Genomic DNA, 22,107 nt, shown 5'->3' on the forward strand with positions numbered 1-22,107 from the left:
CTTTGAACTGTGATCCTCAGATCTCAGACTCCTTAGCAGTTAGATTTACAGGCCTAAACCAGTGGCACCTGGCAGCAACTTTGTTTCTAATGATTAAGATTCTTTATATTCTCTTGTTCACAATATGTTAGTTCAGTTTTAAAAACCCACACACAAAAAAACAAAAACCCACACAGAAGTTGTTGATGGGAATATTATATAGTATGGTAAATCAAAAGAACATACTTTTGGATTTTAGGGAATAAAACTGATCTGGAGGCAAAATATAACACTGAGTCAACACAACGCTAAAGATAACATAAAAGACAATACCTGTAAGGTAATCCAGACATTCTAGCAATTTCTTCTCTCGGGAAAAATCTAAGGCAAAGGTGTCAAATGTGTCATTGAGGTTGATTTCAGGAATGAGGACCTGAGAGGACGCAGTTGCCATGGAGACCCTGAAAGGAGAACAACAAAACAACTTCTTAGAGATGCCCAGGTGCTTTCCAACGCCGCTGCATAGGAATGGATAAAAGGAAAAGAAATATCACTTTTTAAAAAGTGTTCTTGTTACACATAAGGCCTTCAGAAGAAAATCGGTGGCACAATCTAGTAATGCCAAGCAAATGAATGCAAGCTTATAGCAAAGGTATGGGAAAAACAACAGGGTCCCCTCTACCAGCCTCCTTTTGACTAGAGGGAAAAAATGCCTATAGAGGCGAAAGAATATTTCCTGTTGCTGCCCATTTAAGAGCCTAGCCCTATCACATCCAACCCCAGCGAGAAGCACATAGCTCCAGGCATTTCTTCACACATCTGTCTGGGAAATGGTTTGTTCCTTTCAGACTCACCACTACTCTACTTCAAAGGGGAGTCTCCCAAATTTCAAACTCCATGAAAGGCAAAGCAAAGATTAAAAAAGAATGTTTCCAGATATTGGATTAGTTTAATCAATTACTAGCCTCTCTCTAAAATAAATCTTAAAAAGGAGTTTTGTCTGGCTTGTTTTCAGTCTCCTTGTATTCTTTTGTGTTTTTTGGTTCTTTTTTTTTTTGGTACCATATTCCAAGCAGATGCCATGGAAAATATTCATGAGCTTTGCCACAGCTCATCCCTCAGTGGATGAACTGTTTCTCCTCCTCATGTGGGTTTTCTGGTTAAAGTTCTCACATATAGACTGTAAAGCTAGGTATGTGCCAGTCCCCTTGGTGCTCCAAGTTGACTTGGAAATTTCAGCTATTTATAGCAGAATACTTTGAGTGATTCAAAATTGCACGTGAATCTCTTAAAACTAAGAAAGTTGCCACCTAAAGAATACCACTTCTGAGTATAACAAAGGATGCCACACTTGTACTATTGAGTATGATGTTTTGTTAAACTGCAAAAGCATTAAGGCACTGGGATTTGTGTGTGTGGCGGGGGAGGGAGTTGTGGGGCTTGAAATCAGGGCCTAGGTGCAGCCCTTGAGTCTCTTTGTGCTCAAGCCTAGTGATCTACCACTTGAGCCACAGTGCCACTTCCAGTTTTTGAGTGGTTAATTGGAAATAAGAGTCTCACTGGGACTTTTCCGCCTGGGCTGGCCTCGACGTTAGGATTATAGGCATAAGCTACTGGTACCCGGCTAGCACTGGGAATTTTTTGTGCAAAGAATGTTGAAATGATTTAACTTTAAATTTATTACTGATTTTCTAAAATCAGAATGTCTATGAATACAAAGACAGAGAGCTGGCTGGCAGAGGCTAGGGGAGCTTTAGACCTAGCAAGATTGTCCTGATTGTACTTAATCTACAAAAACTTCATCTCATACTGATAGTTACTATTAAATGAGATTCTAAAAATGGAAAAAGACTGACTTCCTACTTCTTTTCTTCTGTGCAAGTCCTGGGGCTTGAACTTAGGACCTGGGCCCTGTCCATGAGTTTTTGGCTCTACCATTTGAACCATAGCTCCATTTTGAGTTTTTTAAATTTTTTGGTGCAGCTCCTGGGTCTTGGGCACTGTCCCTGAGGTTTGGTGCTCAAGGCTAGCACTCTACCACTTAAGCCACAGCTCCACTTTTTTTTTTGGTAGGTTAGTGGAGATAAGAGTCTCACCGACTTTCCTGCCTGGGCTGGCTTCAAACTAAGATGCTCAGATCTCAGCATCCTTAGTAGTTAGGATTATCGGTGTGTGGCACTGGTGCCCAGGTAATTTCAGATTCTTTCCAAGTAGCACATCACTTTCTTATGCCTGGATTTAGCAAATACTTTTGTTCATTTAACATGTTATAAAGTTGCCTACACAATCAAAATAAAGGCCTATGTGTTATTGTACTTGAGAATCCAGTGTGCTACATTTGCATTTACCTAGTAAGTAGAAAAGGAGCAAAATAGTATTTGTTGCATATTAACCATGTGACAAGAACTGTTATAATATTTTCTAACATCTTATAGCCTTATGGTTACATTAGATAGAAACAAGTGTCTTGCTTATACATGTGTTTATTCACTCACTCATTGCTTTGTAATGAAAGTAAGATGACTAGGATTCCCACCTTCTTGGAACCTGACAAGTGTTAATTGTCCATAATTACAAGAAATAAGTCCTAAGCCAATAATGGTTGATTCCACAGCATATGTGTGTCCTACAATATAAAGACTGAAGCTCTCTCTCTCTCTCTCTCTTCCTGTTTTTTTTTAATGTTTCTGATTGGATTTTTTTTCAGTTTTGATTCAGCTTATAGGAGAACATATTCATTTCAACTGATATACAACAATTTTATCTAAGTCTCACCAGGAATCCCTGAAAAATGGAAAGTCTATTCTGGCATTCATATTTGAATAGAAGAGTAAAGGTTATTTGAAAATATACAGGAGCCAAAACCCAAGAAAGACACAATAGGAGACAGAATTAGGAAGGCATGACCTAGAGAAGCACGTTAAATGATGGGTTGAAGAACAGAAGCAAGCAGAGAAAGGCACTGAAATAAACCTACAAGGAGGGGTAGATCACACATTGAAGCATGAAAACATCCAACAGCCAGGATGCACAGTACTTATCATGTTATGACCTGCTCTGAGGAGTCTGAGGCAATGTTATTACAATAGAGCTAACTATTATGGCCCATTTTCCAAGTGGAAAATCACTCAGAGAACCACATTTGAAAAGTGGTAGTTTGAGATTTGAACTCAAATCTCTTGCTCCTCTTCCCAGCCCAGTGCTCTTTAACTAAAGGGCCACTAATGGAAGGACAAAGGTTTAGGAATTACCCAAAAAGACTGGTAAGTTAGAAGAGTAGGCAGTGTACTCACAAACTGACATGTTGAATGGAAACCACTTTGTACAGGTACTTGAAGATAATAAAATAAGGGATAGGTAGAGAAGAAATCTCACACACAAAGGGACAAGGACTTAAGCCATTTTTATAGGCACTATATATTCATATGACAGAAGTATATTCTTTTCTGGAAAGAAATTAAAGGCACATTTTCATTTGTAATGAGACTGGCTTGCTACAATAATTGGACCAGATAGGAGCCGCCGCATCTTCGGGCAATCACGTGTGTGCAATTTCGCAATTTGTGAGAGGGCCACTTTCTTTCCCATCTGCTAGATGAGAATTTATTCATTTGCCCTGCGGTTGAATTTATGGGGTCTACACAGGAATTCAAGGTCCTAGGAGCCACCTCATCTGGACTGTCCAGGTCATGGGTAGAGAAGTGGACTCTCGGATCCCAGTTGGGAACCTTGGCCTTAGTTGTAAATGCCATTTGGGTCTAGTGAAAATTACTGGTATATGCGTTTAACACTGGAATGGATATGGAGCAACTGGACATGATCCAGATGAGAGCGGAGCAAACAATTAAGCCCTTGGAAACTAGGAGTCACAAGGAAAGAAACTGGCGTCTCTTAGAACAGGGAGGAAAGCATTTTAAAGATATAAAAGTGATGCAGGCCAGCTGTTACTTGTGACCTTAGGAGAGATAAGTATTGAATCAGCTGCATAGGGAATATTTCCCAACTATAGGAAAATGACACAATGAAGTTGGTTGGCTAGAACTTACACCCGAGTTATGAAAATACTGCATACTACATTCTTAAAGACACATGGATGGAAACGTCAATGCTCATCTCTAAATGATAGTTTGAGAATTAGCACAGTGTTCAACCCAAGTAAGCATTCAATAAATTTAAGTTTTCTGTATGTCTCTCTGATGGAACTCAAGTGATAAGATGATGCAGCCTTAGACTGTAGGTTGGCAAAGTACACCTGGAAGCCTGGAAATGGCTTTCCTGGCACACAGCCACACCCATTTGTTCCCAGATTCATCTATGGTTGTTGTGGGGCTCTGCAGGCAGGGTCGAGTAGTTATGATCAAGACCTTCTAGCCCACTAAGCCAAACAAATTTACTCTCTGATCCTTTGCAAGAGAGTTTCCAAGAGCTAGGCACTGGTGCCTCACACCTGTAATCCTAGCTACTCAGGAGGCTGAAATCTGGAGGATTGCAGTTCAAAGCCAGCCAAGGCTGGGAAGTCTGTGAGACTCAAATCAATCAGCAGAAAACTGGAAGTGGAGCTGTGGCTCAAAGTGGTACAGAGCTAGCCTTGAGCAAAAGAATTCAGGGACAGTGCCCAGGCTCTGAGTTCAAGCCCCATGACTGATAAAAAGACAGTTTGCTAGCATGAATGAGGTCTTTTAACGGCAGAATTCTATTATTGCTTTGCCTAAAGGATGTGTGACTGTGAAAGTTCAAATGAATGAAAAGTCAAGGCTAAGGACATTGCTTAGAGCTGTCATTCATGTGGAGTTGCCTACACCCAGCTTAACTAGTGCTTCTCTTTGGATCCACTAGTGATCTTACAGGTATTTGCACCTGTAGAGCCAAGTAATTTGTACGCCAATGAGGCAAATAGAATGGGAGAATATTTACCCTTGCCAGTCTTACCACTGGGCTGACCAATCAGATAACTTTTTTAAAATCTTCCCACCACTGGAATAGAGGGTATTTTTGATTATCTTCCATACTTGTGCTAAGGGGTTTCAAGTCAACATGTCAGTTTGAGTGTGCTGCTTCTTGATCGATATCACCCCTTTCGTCATTCTCTTCTTCTCTCCCAAGCCGACCTATCCCTGCAGCCTTGCTAGTTCCATTTTTCACATATGTACATTGAATATGACTGCATTTGCCAACCCTTAGAGGATATTTTAAAAAGAAGGCAGTATGAGGTTGATGGTTTGGCCCTTTCTCTCCCAACATGAGTCAACCTTGATCATTTCAGGTGAAGCCAGGCTTCTTAATCTGTATCAGCGGGCCTCACAGAGAACAGCACCCATACGGGCTGTTGTTTTCAGACAGATGAAGCCTACTATGAAAGATAAGATTCCCTTTTGTCTGTTTGCTTCCACTTGGAGTCCCTGTTACAAGTGTGTGATAAGATCAGGTGTGAAGGACACCATACAGTCTATGCCATCACATACAGGTTGATTTTTTTTTTTGATTCTTTCGAACCAGTGGGCTGGATTTCCAAAGGCATTGAACTCAGGGCTGTTACTGAAAGGGCTTTGCACATGTCAAAGGGAAGCATCTTGAATTTGGACCACAGTTCAGCTTCCATTCTCTGGTTCTCAGGCCTTGACAATGAAAACCAAAGCATGGTGAGAGCAAGGCCAACTAGTGACACCCCAGGTACACGTGACCCAGTGCCTAGATCGGAACTAACCCCCCCCCAAGGTGGCACCTGCACTAACCTCTCAGTGATATTCTTGGCAGTCTGCAGGAAGCGGGCATGGTCGTTCTCCTTCAGAGAGTGTTCTGCTTGGGAGATGAGCGATGCTGAGCGCTCAATGCACTGCTTGCAGTTTGCAATCTGCTGAGCCAGTTTGCGAAGCCTCATCACCTTGAGCAAGAAGAGACACAGAGACACGTGGTTGGCACAGAGAAGCACCGAATACATGGCCAGCACAATCTTGGGGAAAAGAGCCAGCAGGCTGGACGGGCCCTTCTGAGGTGCGTGCATTTTGTTGTACATATGCTGCCTTTCCATCCCAGTTCAGAAAGTAAATACCACGAGAGGTGGAAACTTGCAAAGCCCCATTGCGGGACTAAATCCTTAGACATGCTTTATCTCCTTGGAGGAGAGTTGCTAATTTGTTTTATGAGGAAACATTGGATTGCTAATTGCTACCCTGTTGATGGAGGGGAAAAGGTGTCGCCGGGTGGTGTGTACACAAGGGTCACCACACCTCTTTCCTCCACTCTCTGACATCAGTATCCTAGGACCATAGGGAACCCTGGAACTTTCTTGATCTCGGACTTTCAGCTGCACTATCCAGAAAAGAAAGCAATTCTAGAGGTGCAAATTTGAAGCTTAAGTCAAAACCGTTTTCTAAAAAGTTCTGTATAATCCACTGTAGTAAAACTGCAATGTAAAAGCATTAGGTATTGCTACTTCCCACACTAAAACTCATGTGTTAAATTAACAGAAAGGGAGCCTTTTTTCCCCATTGATTAATATTTTTCCTGTTGAGCAGAGGAGAGAAAGCCAAAAAAAGCACAGCTGGGTCATTTCCCCTCGCTAGGAACGTCATTTCCAGGCACTTTGTGCTTACTTGATAACTAAGAACTATTTTGATAAGCAGTTCCCAGTTGGGATAAAACACATACTTGCTTCGCAATCTCCATTCCAATTCCTGACTCTGTCTTGCTTGAAAATGACCCTCAAGTGTAATGGACCATAACCTCTCAGGCAGGCCAAGATGAAGTCCAAGGTAACCAACCGACTTGATCGTCGCTCTGGTGTTTGAAATGTGCTATGAGCTGAAGCCTTCCGGCCAGGAGCCAAGTTAAAATTAGACTGCTAATTGGAATCGCCCTGCACCTACTGCCCCGATCTACACACTCCGGGGATGGTTTTGGCTGGCTTTCTGATAATTCCGGAATGGAAAATAGCCTTGGGTGAAAGGGTAGGGAGGAGGCCGGTTAATCTGTCTTACAGACAAGGCTGGCTGGCTCAGGATCCCTCCAGAATTCCTGCTAAGTCCAAGAAATTCCTGCTTTCGCCAAGTCATCATTATCATCCCTGAACAGCGCTAATAGAAGCAAAGGAAGGAAGGAGATGTCAGAACCGGAGGCTTCTAAAGAACGTCCCATTCCAAGTATGTACAGCAAACAAAGGAAGTTAATGTGCAATTAACGAGCTACACACAAGATTACAGGCAGGTGAGAAAAATCTCGAATGAAGGGCTAGAAAGAGAAATGTTAAAAATTTGGGGCAAACAGTATCTGTTCTCAAGCGTGGTAAAAGGCTTTGCTCGGTCTAAGTGTGGTGCCTGTTCCCCTGGAGGTTAACTGTGGACCTTGCTTGAGTGAAATACCACTTACTTTACACCAAAATGGAACTGAACTTTTGGCATCATTATATCCAGAGGCGAGGCCAAGGAAGCCATCCAGTCCAATTCAGGATATTAGAATACATCCATTAGAAACTGTCAGAGGAAGGGAAAATTCCAGAAGGAAAAAGAACTTGGAAGTCCCCAGTACATGTGAATGGAATGCTTAAGCACAACTTAAAGAGTAATTTAAATGACATGGAAAATGTGAAGACGCTTAATACAACTAACAAAAACTAACGTTAGATTATTCCTTTAGAAAACTTTCAGGCCTCTGGTCACCAGTGGTTCACATGTATAATCCTAGCTATGCAAGAGCCAGAGATCTGGAGAATGGAGATTTGAAAGCAGCCCAAGTGGAAAAATCTACAAGATTCCATCTTCAAAATAATCAGCAAAAAGCCAGGCTGGAAGCATGGCTCAGATGGCAGAGTGCCAGCCTAGGAAGCCTGAGGCTCCAAATTTAAACTCCAGTATCTCTAAAATAATTTTCAGGTCAAGCATTTCTCATGGGGATGGATATGTCTAGTAGAGACTACACAAATTCCAAATGTGACAATGACTCCAATTTTGTCTTCTACAATACTCAAGTTCAAAGTGATAAAAAGAAAAAGGGAAAGGGAAGAAAAGCAGTAAGTGATGCATAAATTGAAATGGGACAAAATATCAAACTGTTCTAGAGAGAACAATCTGGGGCATGATTTCAACTATAAGTCTGTGTACAATTCCATCTGATAGGCTCCACTGGAGTTTTACCAAAATTATGTGCACAATCAGCAGGGGGGAGGGGAGTAAGGGAGACTAAGACAGGGGGGTGAGGGACTGTAGTCCATCACATGCATGTATCAGAATGTCACAATGAACCCCTCCCTTGTATAACTAATGTATGCTAATAAAACAATCTCAAAGAGTAAATCAGCAGGAGATCTTTTTAAAGAAAAACTGTGCATGTCTGGGCACACCCTCCAACATTCTAGTAAAGAAGCTGTAATTGGCAGAACAGCAGGAATTTGCATTTTAACAAGCAATAAATATTTTAACCTGCAAGTGGTGAATCATTACTTCGGTCAGGACCAGAGTGTAAAAAACCAATGTAACCTAATCTTTGAGTTCAAACTCAATGGACATCTGTCCTGCTTTATTGTCATTCAGATTCTGCTGTGCCTTTCTGTATTTTTGGAGTTCTCCAGGTGGAGGGCCAAACTCAAGTTTCCAAATTTCTTTTGTGGTTCCTTTTAATTTACATATGTACATAGTGATCATCAAAACGACTAATTTGTGTGTTTGGATGTATTTTCTTACATTTCATTCCTTCTTTCACGGCCTCACTGTTGTTCCCCTCTTTTAAAATCAAAGTTCTTTCTTCACTTACTTCTTTGAACATCTTAAGACAATTTCTTTAAAAGTCACTTTCATATTCTCCCACAAAACGAATCTCTAATGTTGCCTGCTGACTTTATTGGCTGTACTTGTAGACGTTTAAGACTCATTGCTTTGGAATTGAGCTTAGTGTTTCAGTTCCAAGGAGGAGCATGATGGCTGACTCTGCACTGTGCAGCCTGCCTTATCTAATGTTTCCACACCACAAGAGTTTTGACTAGATCAGTACTCATGAATCCTGTCTTAGTTCTCTGTTTCTGGGGCTCTCGCAGAATATCAGAAAGGACTGTCATATAAGCCTCAATCCAACAACAGATTTGTTCCAGAATCCTGAGTGTAAAGTCCACTAGAAAAATACCCCACAGGGCAGACAAGGGCAAAGATCTTGATTTAATGAACTAACAAATCTTGTAAAGTCCATGGCGCTAAGCAATGAACCCGATTTCCATTCCTAGCCTATCTGGAGCACTTCTACATCTTTTCCCCAAAAGCTTCATGAAGATTTAACCACAACTATTAAGGCTAGAGCTACTTTGGTCTGTTCTAGACCAAAAGGCACTAGCTGGTGTCTCTAGACACCGTCACAGCTTTGCAATTTTGTCTTCTTTCTGTCCCCATGGAGATAATGATTTTGTTTCAGTCCAGCTGTCTCCTATTTACTTTGCCATCTTATTGTGTATGCATCCAAGCATGAACTCCAAGTACCACTGTGACTGACACTGGGTCACTCTCCATGATTCTGATGTAGTCTGAGAAACTCATGCTGGGGAGTACAAACGAGGAAGGCGAAAAGAAGTTGTTTGGGCTGGGAACTTGTGGTGGAGTGTCAATGCAAGTTGCATAAGGGATACTGAAAGATGTCTACACTGTAACCTCAGGAATCTTTGAATACATTGTCTCCACATAAAAGGGACCTTGCAGATGGTGTTTTCTGGAGACGAGATTGTCTCCACATAAAAGGGACCTTGCAGATGGTGTTTTCTGGAGACAAGGAAGTGATATTGGAGTAAGTGGGTGATTCTAGTAAAACCAGAAGAAGAAAAATTAGTGTCAGAGGAGTTGGGGAACAGATAATACATCTGGGTTATTTTAAGGAACCAAGTTTATAATAATCTGTTGCAGCAGCAATAAGGCACTAATACGAATATAGTACTACAAAGCCACAAATAGGAAAAAAGTCCTTTTCTTTACTATTTTTTTTTTGGTCAGTCATGGGGCTTGAACTCTGGGCCTGGGCACTGTCCCTTTGCTCTTCAGCTCAAGGCGAGCACTCTACCACTTGAGCCACTGTGCCATATCCAGTTTTCTGGTGGCTAATGGAGATAAGAGTCTCACAGACTTTTCTGCCCAGGCTGGCTTTGAACCATTATCCTCAGATCTCAGCCTCCTGAGTAGCTAGGATTATAGTTGTGAGCCACCAGCACCCAGCTTTTACTATTTTTTTTTAAATTGAGATGTATAGTGTACAGCTTGGTATACATTATAAAACAATGAACTGTATATTCAGAACTTGCTAAGAGATTAAATTTCAACCCCCCCCCCCCATGAGTGAAGTGAGGGATGAGGGATATATTAGTCAACTTGATTTAATTATTCCATATTGGAGACATAAATCACCTTGGACCATACAATATATACAACTGTAATTTGTCAGTTTAGAATTAAATGTAAAAATTTAGTCAGGCACCAGTGGCTCATGCCTGTAATCCTAGCTACTGAGGAGGCTGAGATCTGAGGATCATAGTTCAAAGCCAGCCTGGGTAGGAAAGTCTGAAATTCTGTACCTCTAATCAACCAGAAAAGGTCAGAAGTGAAGCTATGGCTCAAGTGGTAGAGCTCTAGCACTGACCAGAAAAGCTCAGAGATAGCACCTGGGCTCTAAGTTCAAGCCCCAGGACTGGCAATACAAAAACATTAAAAATGTAGAAATGAAAGCCAGGCACTGGTGGCTCATGCTTGTAATCCTAGCTACTCAAGAAGCTGAGTTTGTTAATCACAGCTCATATCCAACACAGATCACAAAGCTCCACCAGACTCTTGTCTCCAATTAACTGGAAAAAAGCCAGAAGTAGAGCTATGGTTCAAGTGGTAGAGCGCTAGCTTTGAGCACAAAAGTTTAGGGATAGCACCCAGGCCTTGAGTTCAAGCCCCAGGACCAGCAAAAAAAAAATGCTGTGGGTTAAATATGGTTTGCCCCCATTAAAGCTCATGTTGAGACTTAGTCCCAAGTGTAATAGTGTTAAGAGTGGGTGAGGCTTTTGAGAGGCATTTTGAGTAATGGGCACTCCACTCCAAAAAGTAGATTCAATATGGTGGGATTAGGTTAGTTACCCATAAACAGGTTGTAAATAAGTCTACCCAAGTCCTTGGCTTCTTTTGCACATGCCCATGTCTCCTTCTGCTTCTCAGTCATATTGTAACATCACGAGGGGCCCTCATCAGATATGGGTGCCATGCTACCAGAACCATGAAGACAAATGAAGCTCTTTTTCTTTATGTATTGTGAAATATCAGATGTTGTGTGATATTAACCAAAACGGACTAAGATAAAGACTTGAGAGGAAACTGGGGCAAGTATAGAAAGAGAGAATGGGGAATGCTTCCAAAGTCACTGAAGTACATGGAACTATGTTTCCTCCAGGTGGAGAATGGGAAATCTGTCCTAGAAATCATACCTTCCCTTCTTTGATCTTGGTTCCAATAATTTGCCGTCTTTGCTGAATGATCTCAATGAGAAGATCGCACTCTTCAGTCAATTTGGCTTCTTGACGTGCTGCATTAACCTAGAGAATTAATGAAGTGAATTTAGTCTTTGTCTTCAGGTAAGTGTTATTTTTAATGGAGACTACTGTGTTTCAAGCAATGTCTAAACATAGATATTTGGCAGTACTGAGGTTTGAAGTCAAGGCCTCCCATTTTCTAGATAAGCATTCGACCACTTAAGCCATACCCCAACCCTTCAAGTTTTCGTTTTCAGATAGGGTCTCAAATTTGCCCAGGGCTAGCCTCTGACCATGATCTTCCCATGTCTGCCTTCTGTATAGCTTGGAGTATAAATGTGCATCATCACACCCCAGTTTGTCGTTGGTTGAGATGGGGCCTCGGGAACATTTTGCCTAGGCTAGCCTTGAACTAAGATACTTCCCATCTCCACGCTGGTAAGTAGCCAGAATTTCAGTTACATGCTGCCATGCCGGCTCTAAAACTATTTTTTTTTTTTTTTTTTTTTTGGTCAGTCATGGGGCTTGACTTCAGGGCCTAAGTGCTGTCCCTGAACTATTTCATTCAAGGTAAGCACTCTACCTCTGGGAGCCACAGCGCCACTTCTGGTTTTCTGGTGGTTAACTGGAGAAGAGAGTTTCATGGACTTTCCTGACCGGGCAGGCTTTGAACACTGATCCTCAGATCTCAGCCAAATGCTTAGTGAGGATTACACGCATGAGACACCAGTGCCTAGCTAAAAGTATTTTTTAAATGTCAACTCTTATTATTTCCCAAAGATAGCAAATGTAGGACTTCCATCCTTAGAAACCATTATTAACTAATGACAACAATCTTGTCTGCTAAGTTAGACTTAGCCTCAGAGCATTTCCAAACAACGAGTTCACTGCCATTATCAATTAGTTGGAAACAGAATGGGATTGACAAGTGAAATATATTTGTAATTCTGACCTTTATGTCTTGAAAAAAAACGTGGTAAGTCTGTCCTACTTTTTTTTTTTTTTTTTTAAAAATAGCTAATCTTATTTTAGAGGACATTTACTAATGACTTTTAAAGACAATTTCCAAGCTTACATCATATTTCGTGCAAAATTTCTTTTAAATATAGCCATCAGTTTCAGATTTATAATGATAGCAGAAAATATACAAAGATAATTTTGAGGTTGTGTTAATTTTATGACATGATTTTAAATTTTACTCTCGGTAAAGAGAAAGAGCAACATTGTACAAATGAAGGCACTCTTTTCTCCTGCAAGGGTATATCTGTATACAACAGTCCATACTTGAAAATGTTGAGACTCATTGTATGCAAAGCAGAGTTACAATTAGCTCATTCTTGGCAACTAGGCTTGGGAAATACTCTGTACGTGTTATTTCCTCTACCACATGACAATCTGAAATCTGTCTTCACAAACAGAAACTCAAAAAAAGCACAGCTGTGGGAGAAGAACACAACATGCCTGCGCTTTATTATTTTAGCACATCTATGAAAGTTGTAATATCGCAAAGAATGACACTGCTTAGTCTAACATATCTCGTAGAGACGAGGCTCTGTTCTAAGCTCTCAATTGGTACACAGAGGTTATTTGCTAAAGGGCTGTCTGAATAATGAAGGCAAAATGACAGATGCATTGACTTGCATGGAGAACTCAAACTAATGCCTCAAAAACTGGAGGTGTGGCTCAAGTGGTAGAGTGCCTTGAATGAAAATGTCAAGTGAAAGACCCCGAGTTCAAGCTTCAATATTAGCACATGTGAGCACTTTCATGTGTACACTCACACACACACACACAACACCAGATTAAGGCTTCAAGGAAGATAATCGCTATACTCAGTAATTGTTCTCCTACTGTTACTATCATGTTATCACTTCTAGCGACTCTTGAGGTTTCTCAAATAAATTTAGCTATCAAAGGTTTGACACACTAAATAAAGTTATCTTTCTTTTTGAGCATGAAATGAATTTAATGACTGATCATATTGATAACATGAGCACATGGGAGCAATTTTTGGGCTGTAATACTGATACTTTTGGAAAGTAGCACAAAGATTCTTTGACGAAACTTTTGGCTAGACTCTCCCCTTGTCCCTTTGTTCCCTGCTGTGGGGATTTGACTTCAGGGTCTCACACTCTTGTTTAGCTTTTTCACTCAAGACTGGCACTTGACCATCTGAGCCACACCTCCACTTCTGGCTTTTTACAGGTTAAGACTCTCTCAGATTTGTCTGCCCAGGCTGGCTTTAAACTGTGATCCTCGGCTCTCAGCCTCCTGAGAAGCTAGGATTTGAGGCATGAGCACCAATACCCATCTCTTGATGTTCCCTCTTAATAGGATTCATTCTACTCTCACAACAAATATCACATAGACTTCCTCTATGGTAGTAAAAGTGTTCTAGTTGCCTTTCAGACACAGTTAGTTTAGTCCAAATTTTCACTATTTGATTTTTAGACTGGATAGGCTGATTTCATTTTTTAAAAGTAGATTTAAATCTACTTTGTTGAGGCAAATATATTCTGGGAAATGTGACACCATAATCACCATTACCTCAAAACATAAAATCTCAGAAATTTAGGAACATGATCTGTTAATTTTAGCCAAGTATTGTCCCTAGATTTTTCAAAGAATACAGACTGAACTTTACTTTGAAACCAGAAAAGTTGAATCTCTTTTTCTACTTTGATGAGCCTCCAAATTTTTGCTAACTCTAGCATTCTTGTAGCCCTAAAGGTTAAATAATAGAAGTTAAGTATTATTCTGTATTATAAAAATGTCACTGAACTACGATGAAGTTTTTCAGTTTTGATATTTCATAGTATCATTAAAGTGTTAACGATCTGATTGGATTTCATTTCTTATACAAAGCATTAATTCAAATATAGTACAGTTTATGGGTTTCGTGCAATATATTCAGGTGTTCCAGGTTCTTGGGTTTGGTTTAGAAGGTTGCAGCTCCTTTCATTTTGGATTCACAACTTTTGAATCAGAAATCAAATTGTGATGATAGACATGCTCTGAGTAGGGCCAATCTAAGGATGCATGAAATAACCCTTCCTCCTACACTTCCAAGTTTGTGTTATCCAGCTCTTCCTTAGTGTCTAAATGAAAGGCAGTAGTGGGACAGAAAAAATTAGGAATGATGCCTAGCTATGGGTGACTACTGTATCCCAGTTTTGAAACATGCTAAAAGTGGGGCAATACTCCTTCATTCAGAGCCCATGGCTTCTCAGGACAAAATACAGCTGAAAATGGACCTCTGTCCATGTCAGCGCCCTCACGGCTAGCTTTCTATCAAGTATAGAGATGAATATTATTATCACATCAGCCCCACGTTCTGACACTCAGTTGTTTTTGTCTTGCTCCTCTTTGGGCCTCTGATATGTACTGAGCATGCACTCTCTCTCCATCTTATAAACAGCTTCTTTTCGCCTGAAATGCATCATTATCTCCTCAGGGTTATCTTTTATTCCTTAGTACCAACTTCATCTCTTTGCACATACTCTAGTTCATGCTGTTACAGTTAAAAGCCAATCTTTATTCTTTCTCAACTGCAAATGTATTCTCACCTCTTTTTACTGACTCTCACACATTATCTGAGGTTGAAGTGTCTTAGCCAATCCCACACCAGCTCAAGTCCTGCCTACTTTTACAAAACACTTCAAACTCTTCTTGGAAAGGGCAGCACTATCATCCAGCCAGTCTATCATTCAGCACTGACTAGTGTTCTTTTAGTCACTATAGCTAGTGGGTTTTCACAGTGGATCAGTAAGTGCTGCACATAGGGTAGGCGGGAAGATAGAGGTCTGCACCCATATTCTCTAGAGGCAATAGTTCGGGATGGGCTATGTCCATGTTCACAGACTCTATAGTCTAAAATTCCTGTAAATCACAAACATAGCTGTCTGCTATGTCCGTAACTGACTGAAGTATTTTCGGAGGGGGAAGGGTAGACTTGGAAGGGAAATTACATAAGGAGGACACAGCAGAAGTCTTGCCTGTAGGGAGTTGCCGACCCAATTCCTGCTATTCCTCGGGGGATTTTACTGCTCCTCAGACCGTGACATTGTGATCCTTTACAGTGTGAATGAAAGGAGAAAGCTGAATCATGAAGTGGGCGCAAAAGGGGAGCACTCAGGCCTGGCCCTTGTGGCCCACAGATCCCACAGATCCAATCCAACAGTAAAGTGTGTTCTGCTCTAGCAAAGCTTATATTGGACACCAACAGTCAGTGACAGTCCCGCTGTTTACCTTCCTTTCTAGAGATGTAGTTACACATAATTAGTTAATAATACCATGAGTGTGCCCGCTGTTAAGTTTTATGGTGTAATAGTGTTACAGGATTTTGTGGAAGGTGTGGGGTAAAGAGGGCACATTTTTTTTCCTTGTCAAATATGTATAAACATTAAAGAGATTTAATTACATAGACACACTAAAAATTGGACTACGTGTTTGTGAAATGTGCTTTAGCAGCCAATGGTTTCTAAGTAGAATTTCCAAAACCTTGCTCTTTTGACATAGATTCAATTGCAAAATGAGAGGTTCATTGCAGGGTATAAACATCATTAGATTTCAGACACACGTGAAATCTATAGAATTATTTTATGAAACTCTTCCAGGGAACATCAGTTAGGGAAGGATGTAGTCCGTTCTCACAGGTAAAAGTGGACTAAAGTATCTTAGTGAAAACTTAATTTTCTCATTTGGTAATGCGTTGTTCAAATAGGTTAGCCACTATCCGCCCACACTTTCCAAATAGAACTTCCTAATTCCTCCTTTGAAAAGGAAACACTGACTTGATAGATCACTTCCTGTTTGTACACAGATAGAAAGGCTCGAGTGACCTCAAGACAGGATAAGCCCAATATGCTGGAGACAGGAAATCTTATTTCAGGGGGTTGAGGAAAGCTAGCTGCTCTGTTACGTAATTCGGTTGGAATGCCACAAGAATGGTGACCCCCCAGAGTTGTGCAAGCCAGGAGGCCTGTACCAAATTTCTTTACAATTAGTGCAGTCTTGAAATGGTACATCAAACATGATCCTCAAGACTCTGAACTTTGCTCTCTTTGAAATCACTACCAAAGATTCTGTGGGTTTAAAAGGCGAACGTTAACTCTGTAAAGAGTGCCTAGATTGCATTCGCATGGTGAAAGCATACGCTGGGCCATCCTATACTGGTTTAAATTAAGGTGGCTTTGGGAAAATTCGAAGCTTATTTACATATACTGTTATGTATGCTGTAGTTATTGTTTGGGCTCAAAAGTACTTGTCTCTATTACAAAGCATATACAACTTTGATCCCGCACTCAAATTTGAAGGGATTAGTGCTATTGTAAACACGGCAAAGTCATCTCACCATCCTCAAAAACACACACCACAGGACTTCTTTCCAGATTAATTAAGTTGGCCAGGACTGGAGTAACCAAAACCCAAGTGAGCTATGGATAAGCCGATTGATACTTGGCCAGCAAGGGGAGCAGAGGGTGGGCGGGAACGCTGTGTGCACGTGGGCCCTGCCCCCTGCTGTGCACAGCTGACCAGGTGCAAAGAGAAATATGAGGATCTGAGGGTGCTTTGCGTTTTATTGCCAAAGGCAGCTGTGATGAACATTCCAGACCCTGAGGCAGAAGTCAGACAGAGCTGCCAGAAGGAACAATGAAAGGGATTCTAATACTTTGGTTTGTATATAAAACTGAGCCAAGGAGAATTGAGTCAGAGCAGAAATATTACTGTAATTCATCTAATACATACATATGTGTGTGTGTGTATATAGAGAGAGACAGAGACAGACAGAGAGAGAGAGAGAGAGAGAGAGAGAGAGAGAGAGAGCTTTACCCTGAAACTCTCTTATACCAAAATCAAATATTGGAGGACCTAACTCAAGTGGGTAGGGTAGAGGAAGTCAGAATGAGAGACAGACAGACAGACAGACAAAGGAGGCAGGTCTCTGCCTTTGAAGGAAAAAACAGAGCATAAGACAATAATTTTTAATGTTCAGTACATTCATTTAGTATTTAACTGTTTTGCGGTGCTGTGAATCAATCCCATGGTCTTGTACATGGCCCAGCCCATGCCTAAGCTATATCTCTAGTGATCAATATTTAATCCTTTTTGATGAACATTTTTGAGCTTTCAGAAAAATAAAATATGGAATCCCTACGTAAAGTGTTTTTGGTAGGAAATGATCATAGTATTACAGTAGATATAAGCTATGTGAAATCTGGTCTTTAGTGCAGAGCACCATGGTAGAAAATAATTTAGTCTAAAAAAGTTCAGGTCCACATACTGACTAACTATAAAGACAGGAATCTGTTACCTAGCTGCTATGGATAAAAACAACTCCCAGGAACCTCATGATATGTCTTTTTTTTCTTGAGGTTTCCAAGATTATGTTGGAAAAGGCATTGCTATCCCATTAGAAATAGTGACACACTGCGGTGAACAGCATATAAAATTCTTATAAAGAATTAAAAGGCAATACAATTGCCTAGCAAAAATGCTACTGCTAGTGCCTAAAACTTTCAAACCAAGATGTTTCACTCCCATGAGTTGCATACAGAACACGGCCACCCAAGATGTTGGTTATGCTGTTGCTAATTCATCATCAGCCAAGCAAAATTTTCAAATAAGGTAAAATAATTTAGAGAGAACTAGAGCTAAACGAGGCAATGGTTCAGAGCTCGGGGCCTTGGGAAGTTTTCCTCAGATTGAAATACTAGGTCTTTATTACTTACTAGCTGCATGTTCTTAGATGTTTACCTATACTACCTACCATTTAAATTTCTTATCTACATAATAAGGAAATATGAATTGTTGCCTAGCAGAACAAATGTGATGCTACTAACTATCCCACAATGCACAGGATCTCACAAAAGAGAACTGGCCATCACAAGTGTCACTAGAATCAAGGCTCAGAAACCTTGGCAAGAACTAATGAATGAATACATGGAAAGCCATTGAAACATGCTTGGCACATGGCAATTACAACACTATGTTCAAAATCACTGTTGTTCATCAGCTCTGTTCATCTGGAATGTTTATGTACAATTAAAGTTACAGACTCTTGGATCCGCCAGCCTATGCTGGTTATCTGATTAATTAATGATGCTGGACGTTATAACAAGAAGCTGAACTAACTCTAGAATCTTTGACATTTTTAAATCCCAAATAGATCCCGTGAAGGCTGCCTTTTAAACAACTGGATGGTGGGATAGGGAAGGCAGGAGAGTCTTCCATGGTGTAGACTAGAAGTTGGGTAACTTTCCTTGCAAAGTGCGAAACAATAAATATTTTAACTTTATGGGCCATATGGTCCCTCAGCTATTCAACTCCACTGTTGGAACGAGAAAGCAGCTGCAGACAATGTGAAACCAAATGGGTCTGACTGTGTTCCAATAAAACTGTACTTACAAAAACAGGACATAGGTCAGGTTTAGTCTGAGGATCGTGGTTTGCCAACCTCTAGTGTGAGGAACAGATCAAGGGCTTCAGAGTCAAAGGGCTATAGATGTGAAAAATATATTGAATCTGAGAATGTTTGCTTATTCTCAAAAATAAGATCTTTGTACAATCTGGGGCATAATAGGTGTTCCATCAGTATTAACTATCTTCCTTCCAGGCATGAATAGTTGCTATGCTTACTGAATTAATAGGATTCCAATTTAAAAATGATATACTTGCAACCTGGTTCTTAGCATCTCCCTGATGCCGATTTGTCAGAGTTTTAACAAATGCTGTCCTTCCTGAGATGTTTTTTCCTATACACTCAGCTAACTTCAGCTTTACCTTGGTGTTAATACCATAGATTTCTCCTTTTGTGTGTAATGGTAACTTTGTTCAAAGCTGTTCCGAAATGAAGAAGCAGAATGGAAGGTGTTACTCATAATTCATTCAAAAATAATAATCTCCTCCCTTCCTTTTTCTTATTAATTATACACTTAATAAAACAAATGCTCTACACCCTTCCGTTTGGGCTGGGCACACGGAATTTTTTTTTAAATCTATTAATCTGTCATGAGCACTTATCTCTAGTTTTCATATATTTTCTCAAACATAGTCATGTATTATTAAGTAATTTTCAAAAAAATCTTTAGTAAAAATCAGCCTTTTTTTTTTGAGGGTGAAAAATTAACTTAGGATGATCACTGATAAAGTACCAGGGAAGATGTGGTGATATATTCCAAGAGAGGAAGTTGTTTCTAATGGAAAGAGGAAACTTTTATTCCATGGCCTTATATTAATTACTTGCAATCTTACATGTCATTTCTCATTAAGTGGCATTCTTTTTAGCTGTTGTGCCATGATTCCTGAACAGTGTTGCACTGGAAAAATACTAAGTTAAACTCCAATTCAGGCTGGGTTATTTAAATATAGATGTCATCTGGTCTTCCACAAAGTTCTAGAAAATGAGGATCATATCCCTCGTCTTTGCTATTCCATTCACTGAGTGAAATATATTTGATTATATCACTTATTAAACAGAAACCTAGAAGTGCAAGTGGAAAATGTTAAGTCTTATTCTGTCTTTATTGTGGTTTTTTTGTGTGTGTGTGCCATCCCTGGAGCTTGAACTCAGGGCCTACGTGTTGTCCCTGAGCTTCTATTGCTCAAAGCTAATGCTCTACTGCTCCAGCCACTACCACTTGAACACTTTACCAGTTCTGGACTTTTGTTCGTTAATTGGAGATGAGTCTCGTGGATTTTCTTGCCTGGGGTGGCTGGCTTTGAACCACAATCTTCGGATAACAGCCTCCTGAGTAGCTAGGATTGCAGGTGTGAGCCAAGGGTGCCTGGATTGTTCTGTCTTTATGATGCATCCACAAGTGATTTGTACAAATCTTGCCTAGTTGTTACTGCTTCAGAATATCAGCAGATGCTCATAAACTGGCTATTTAATATCTTTTCTGCCTAGTACTTAATATTTATGTTCATCTAAATACAGTAAAAAAGAGGAGGGTTTCTAGAAACTGAACATGGTCATGATCAGGAAAGGGATGTGTGCTATCACTTCATTTCGGAGGTGGCTGGTGATTCTGTTCTCATTGAAGAAAGTTAGAAGACAAGGAAGGAAGTACAGACAGTTGCCAAGAAGCACCAATAGGAAGTAGCGGAGTGAAGCAGGGAAAGGGATGAAGCCAGTGACATGAGCCTTACTAAGGACACTCGGGCAATTGGAGATCAATTCCAGTAAGCCACTGTAGGGAGGAAGTGGGACACTTAATCCACAGGGGACAGCTAGAGCTGCAGAGCTTGAGGTGAACATCCACTCTTCTCTGGAATTGGAGACAGAAAAAGCCCTCAGGCCAAGGGACAAAAAGTCCAAGGATACAGCGCTAAGACCACAATATGGGCGTCTCATTTGTTACCAGTGTATATTAATTGTACAGAGGCGTTTGGCTGTGGTAGTTCACACATGCTTACTGAGATGACCGCATTGAGATGAGCTCCAGTGAAGGCCAGGGAGGGCTGTGTTCTGGTCAGCCCGCTTGCTGTGCTGCAGCGCCTGAGGACTAATTGTGAGGCTAGGCACAGCCTGCATCGGCAGTTTGTTCCTCTCTTGGCCTTGACCATTCCTGACTTCAGGACCGCAGGCAACCTGCAACCTAACAGACCGGAACTCGTCTAGATTTCGGCAATGGCTGGTAAAGTTGCTTGGGAAAGAAAACATAAAACTCCAGAAAGCTGGACTCAAAGAGATATTTCCTTATCTGCAGACCTGTTGCTTCCATCATTTCACCTCACGGTGAAATTACTATTGACTTTCTAAAACCATGGTTTTAGAGCTTTAAGCCTCTGCAGCATAACATTATCTTTTGAAAGTCTGAGTTAAGGAGCACTTGAAAAAGAAATTCTCTCCCTCCTCCCCACCCGCTTTCCTTCCTTCACTTTCTCCCTTCCTTCATTACCTGAAAGGTCACTGTCTATTTCTATATACAAGCCTGACAGATGTTCCCTTCTCACTTTCCTACCTGGGAAACAGAAGACTGTTCATGTGTCAGGCTTAGGGTCGGGTGGGGGCTGGGTAGGGCATCCTGCCAGGTAATGGAAACACTGCTTGCTTTAATTTTATTGCCAAGAACAAAGCTTTCTTATTGTTTAATAGAACCCTGAAAGGCGGGCCTCATTGGCATAGTTCTGATTTTTTTTCTGAAACCACAAACAAGAGGAATTCTTTAAGGCCATTTCATGAAAAACAGAAGGAAAAAGTACTTTATTCTGCAAAAATTAAAGTGATCCTTTGTTTCAGTAGCCAGAGGCTGATTCCAGATTAGTATTTGCATGTGTCCTCTTTACAGGAACATCTGTGGACACTATCTGCATGGCTGTTTTTCAATCAGATGAGCTCATATTCATGACAGACATTAAGAAGGAACTGCCCAGAAACTATCTTCCTTTAGCATCCATTTGGCTTCATTAGCTTCAGATAACATGCTAAAAAAGGAAATAGTTTGCACCAAAATCCAAAAGGCCAACTTGCTATGTGGTACCGGCTTCTTAGTTGTAAGTTTTACTTCTTTCCCTCCCTCTCTCCCCACCCTGGGTTAAAGTATAGGAAATCAAAGTTATTGGTTTCCAGAGATTTTTTGAATAACCTTATCAGCTAAGGAATAGAAGTAAGAGGAAATGAAGTTGACTTGTTCCACAAACATGGAGGATGC

The 22,107-nt window shown here is 40.7% G+C and overlaps 1 protein-coding gene across 4 annotated transcripts in view; it reads right to left on the reverse strand.

Moving 5' to 3' along the window:
• Positions 1 to 22,107, reverse strand: part of Mid1 (midline 1) — a 136,237-nt gene that overhangs the window by 21,317 nt on the left and 92,813 nt on the right. For 3 of the 4 annotated variants that reach the window (XM_042680528.1, XM_042680525.1, XM_042680526.1), the window contains exons 4-6: positions 11,408 to 11,515; positions 5,712 to 5,860; positions 313 to 440 (exon numbers count right to left, since the gene is read on the reverse strand). In XM_042680528.1, coding sequence (XP_042536462.1) covers positions 313 to 440; positions 5,712 to 5,860; positions 11,408 to 11,515 — 385 coding nt within the window. The remainder of the gene's footprint in view (positions 1 to 312; positions 441 to 5,711; positions 5,861 to 11,407; positions 11,516 to 22,107) is intronic. The other variant, XM_042680527.1, reaches the window with a different exon arrangement.

This window comes from Dipodomys spectabilis, unplaced genomic scaffold (assembly GCF_019054845.1).
Source record: "Dipodomys spectabilis isolate Male_0828 unplaced genomic scaffold, ASM1905484v1 ptg000061l, whole genome shotgun sequence".
In the NCBI taxonomy this organism is placed as follows: Eukaryota; Metazoa; Chordata; class Mammalia; order Rodentia; family Heteromyidae; genus Dipodomys; species Dipodomys spectabilis.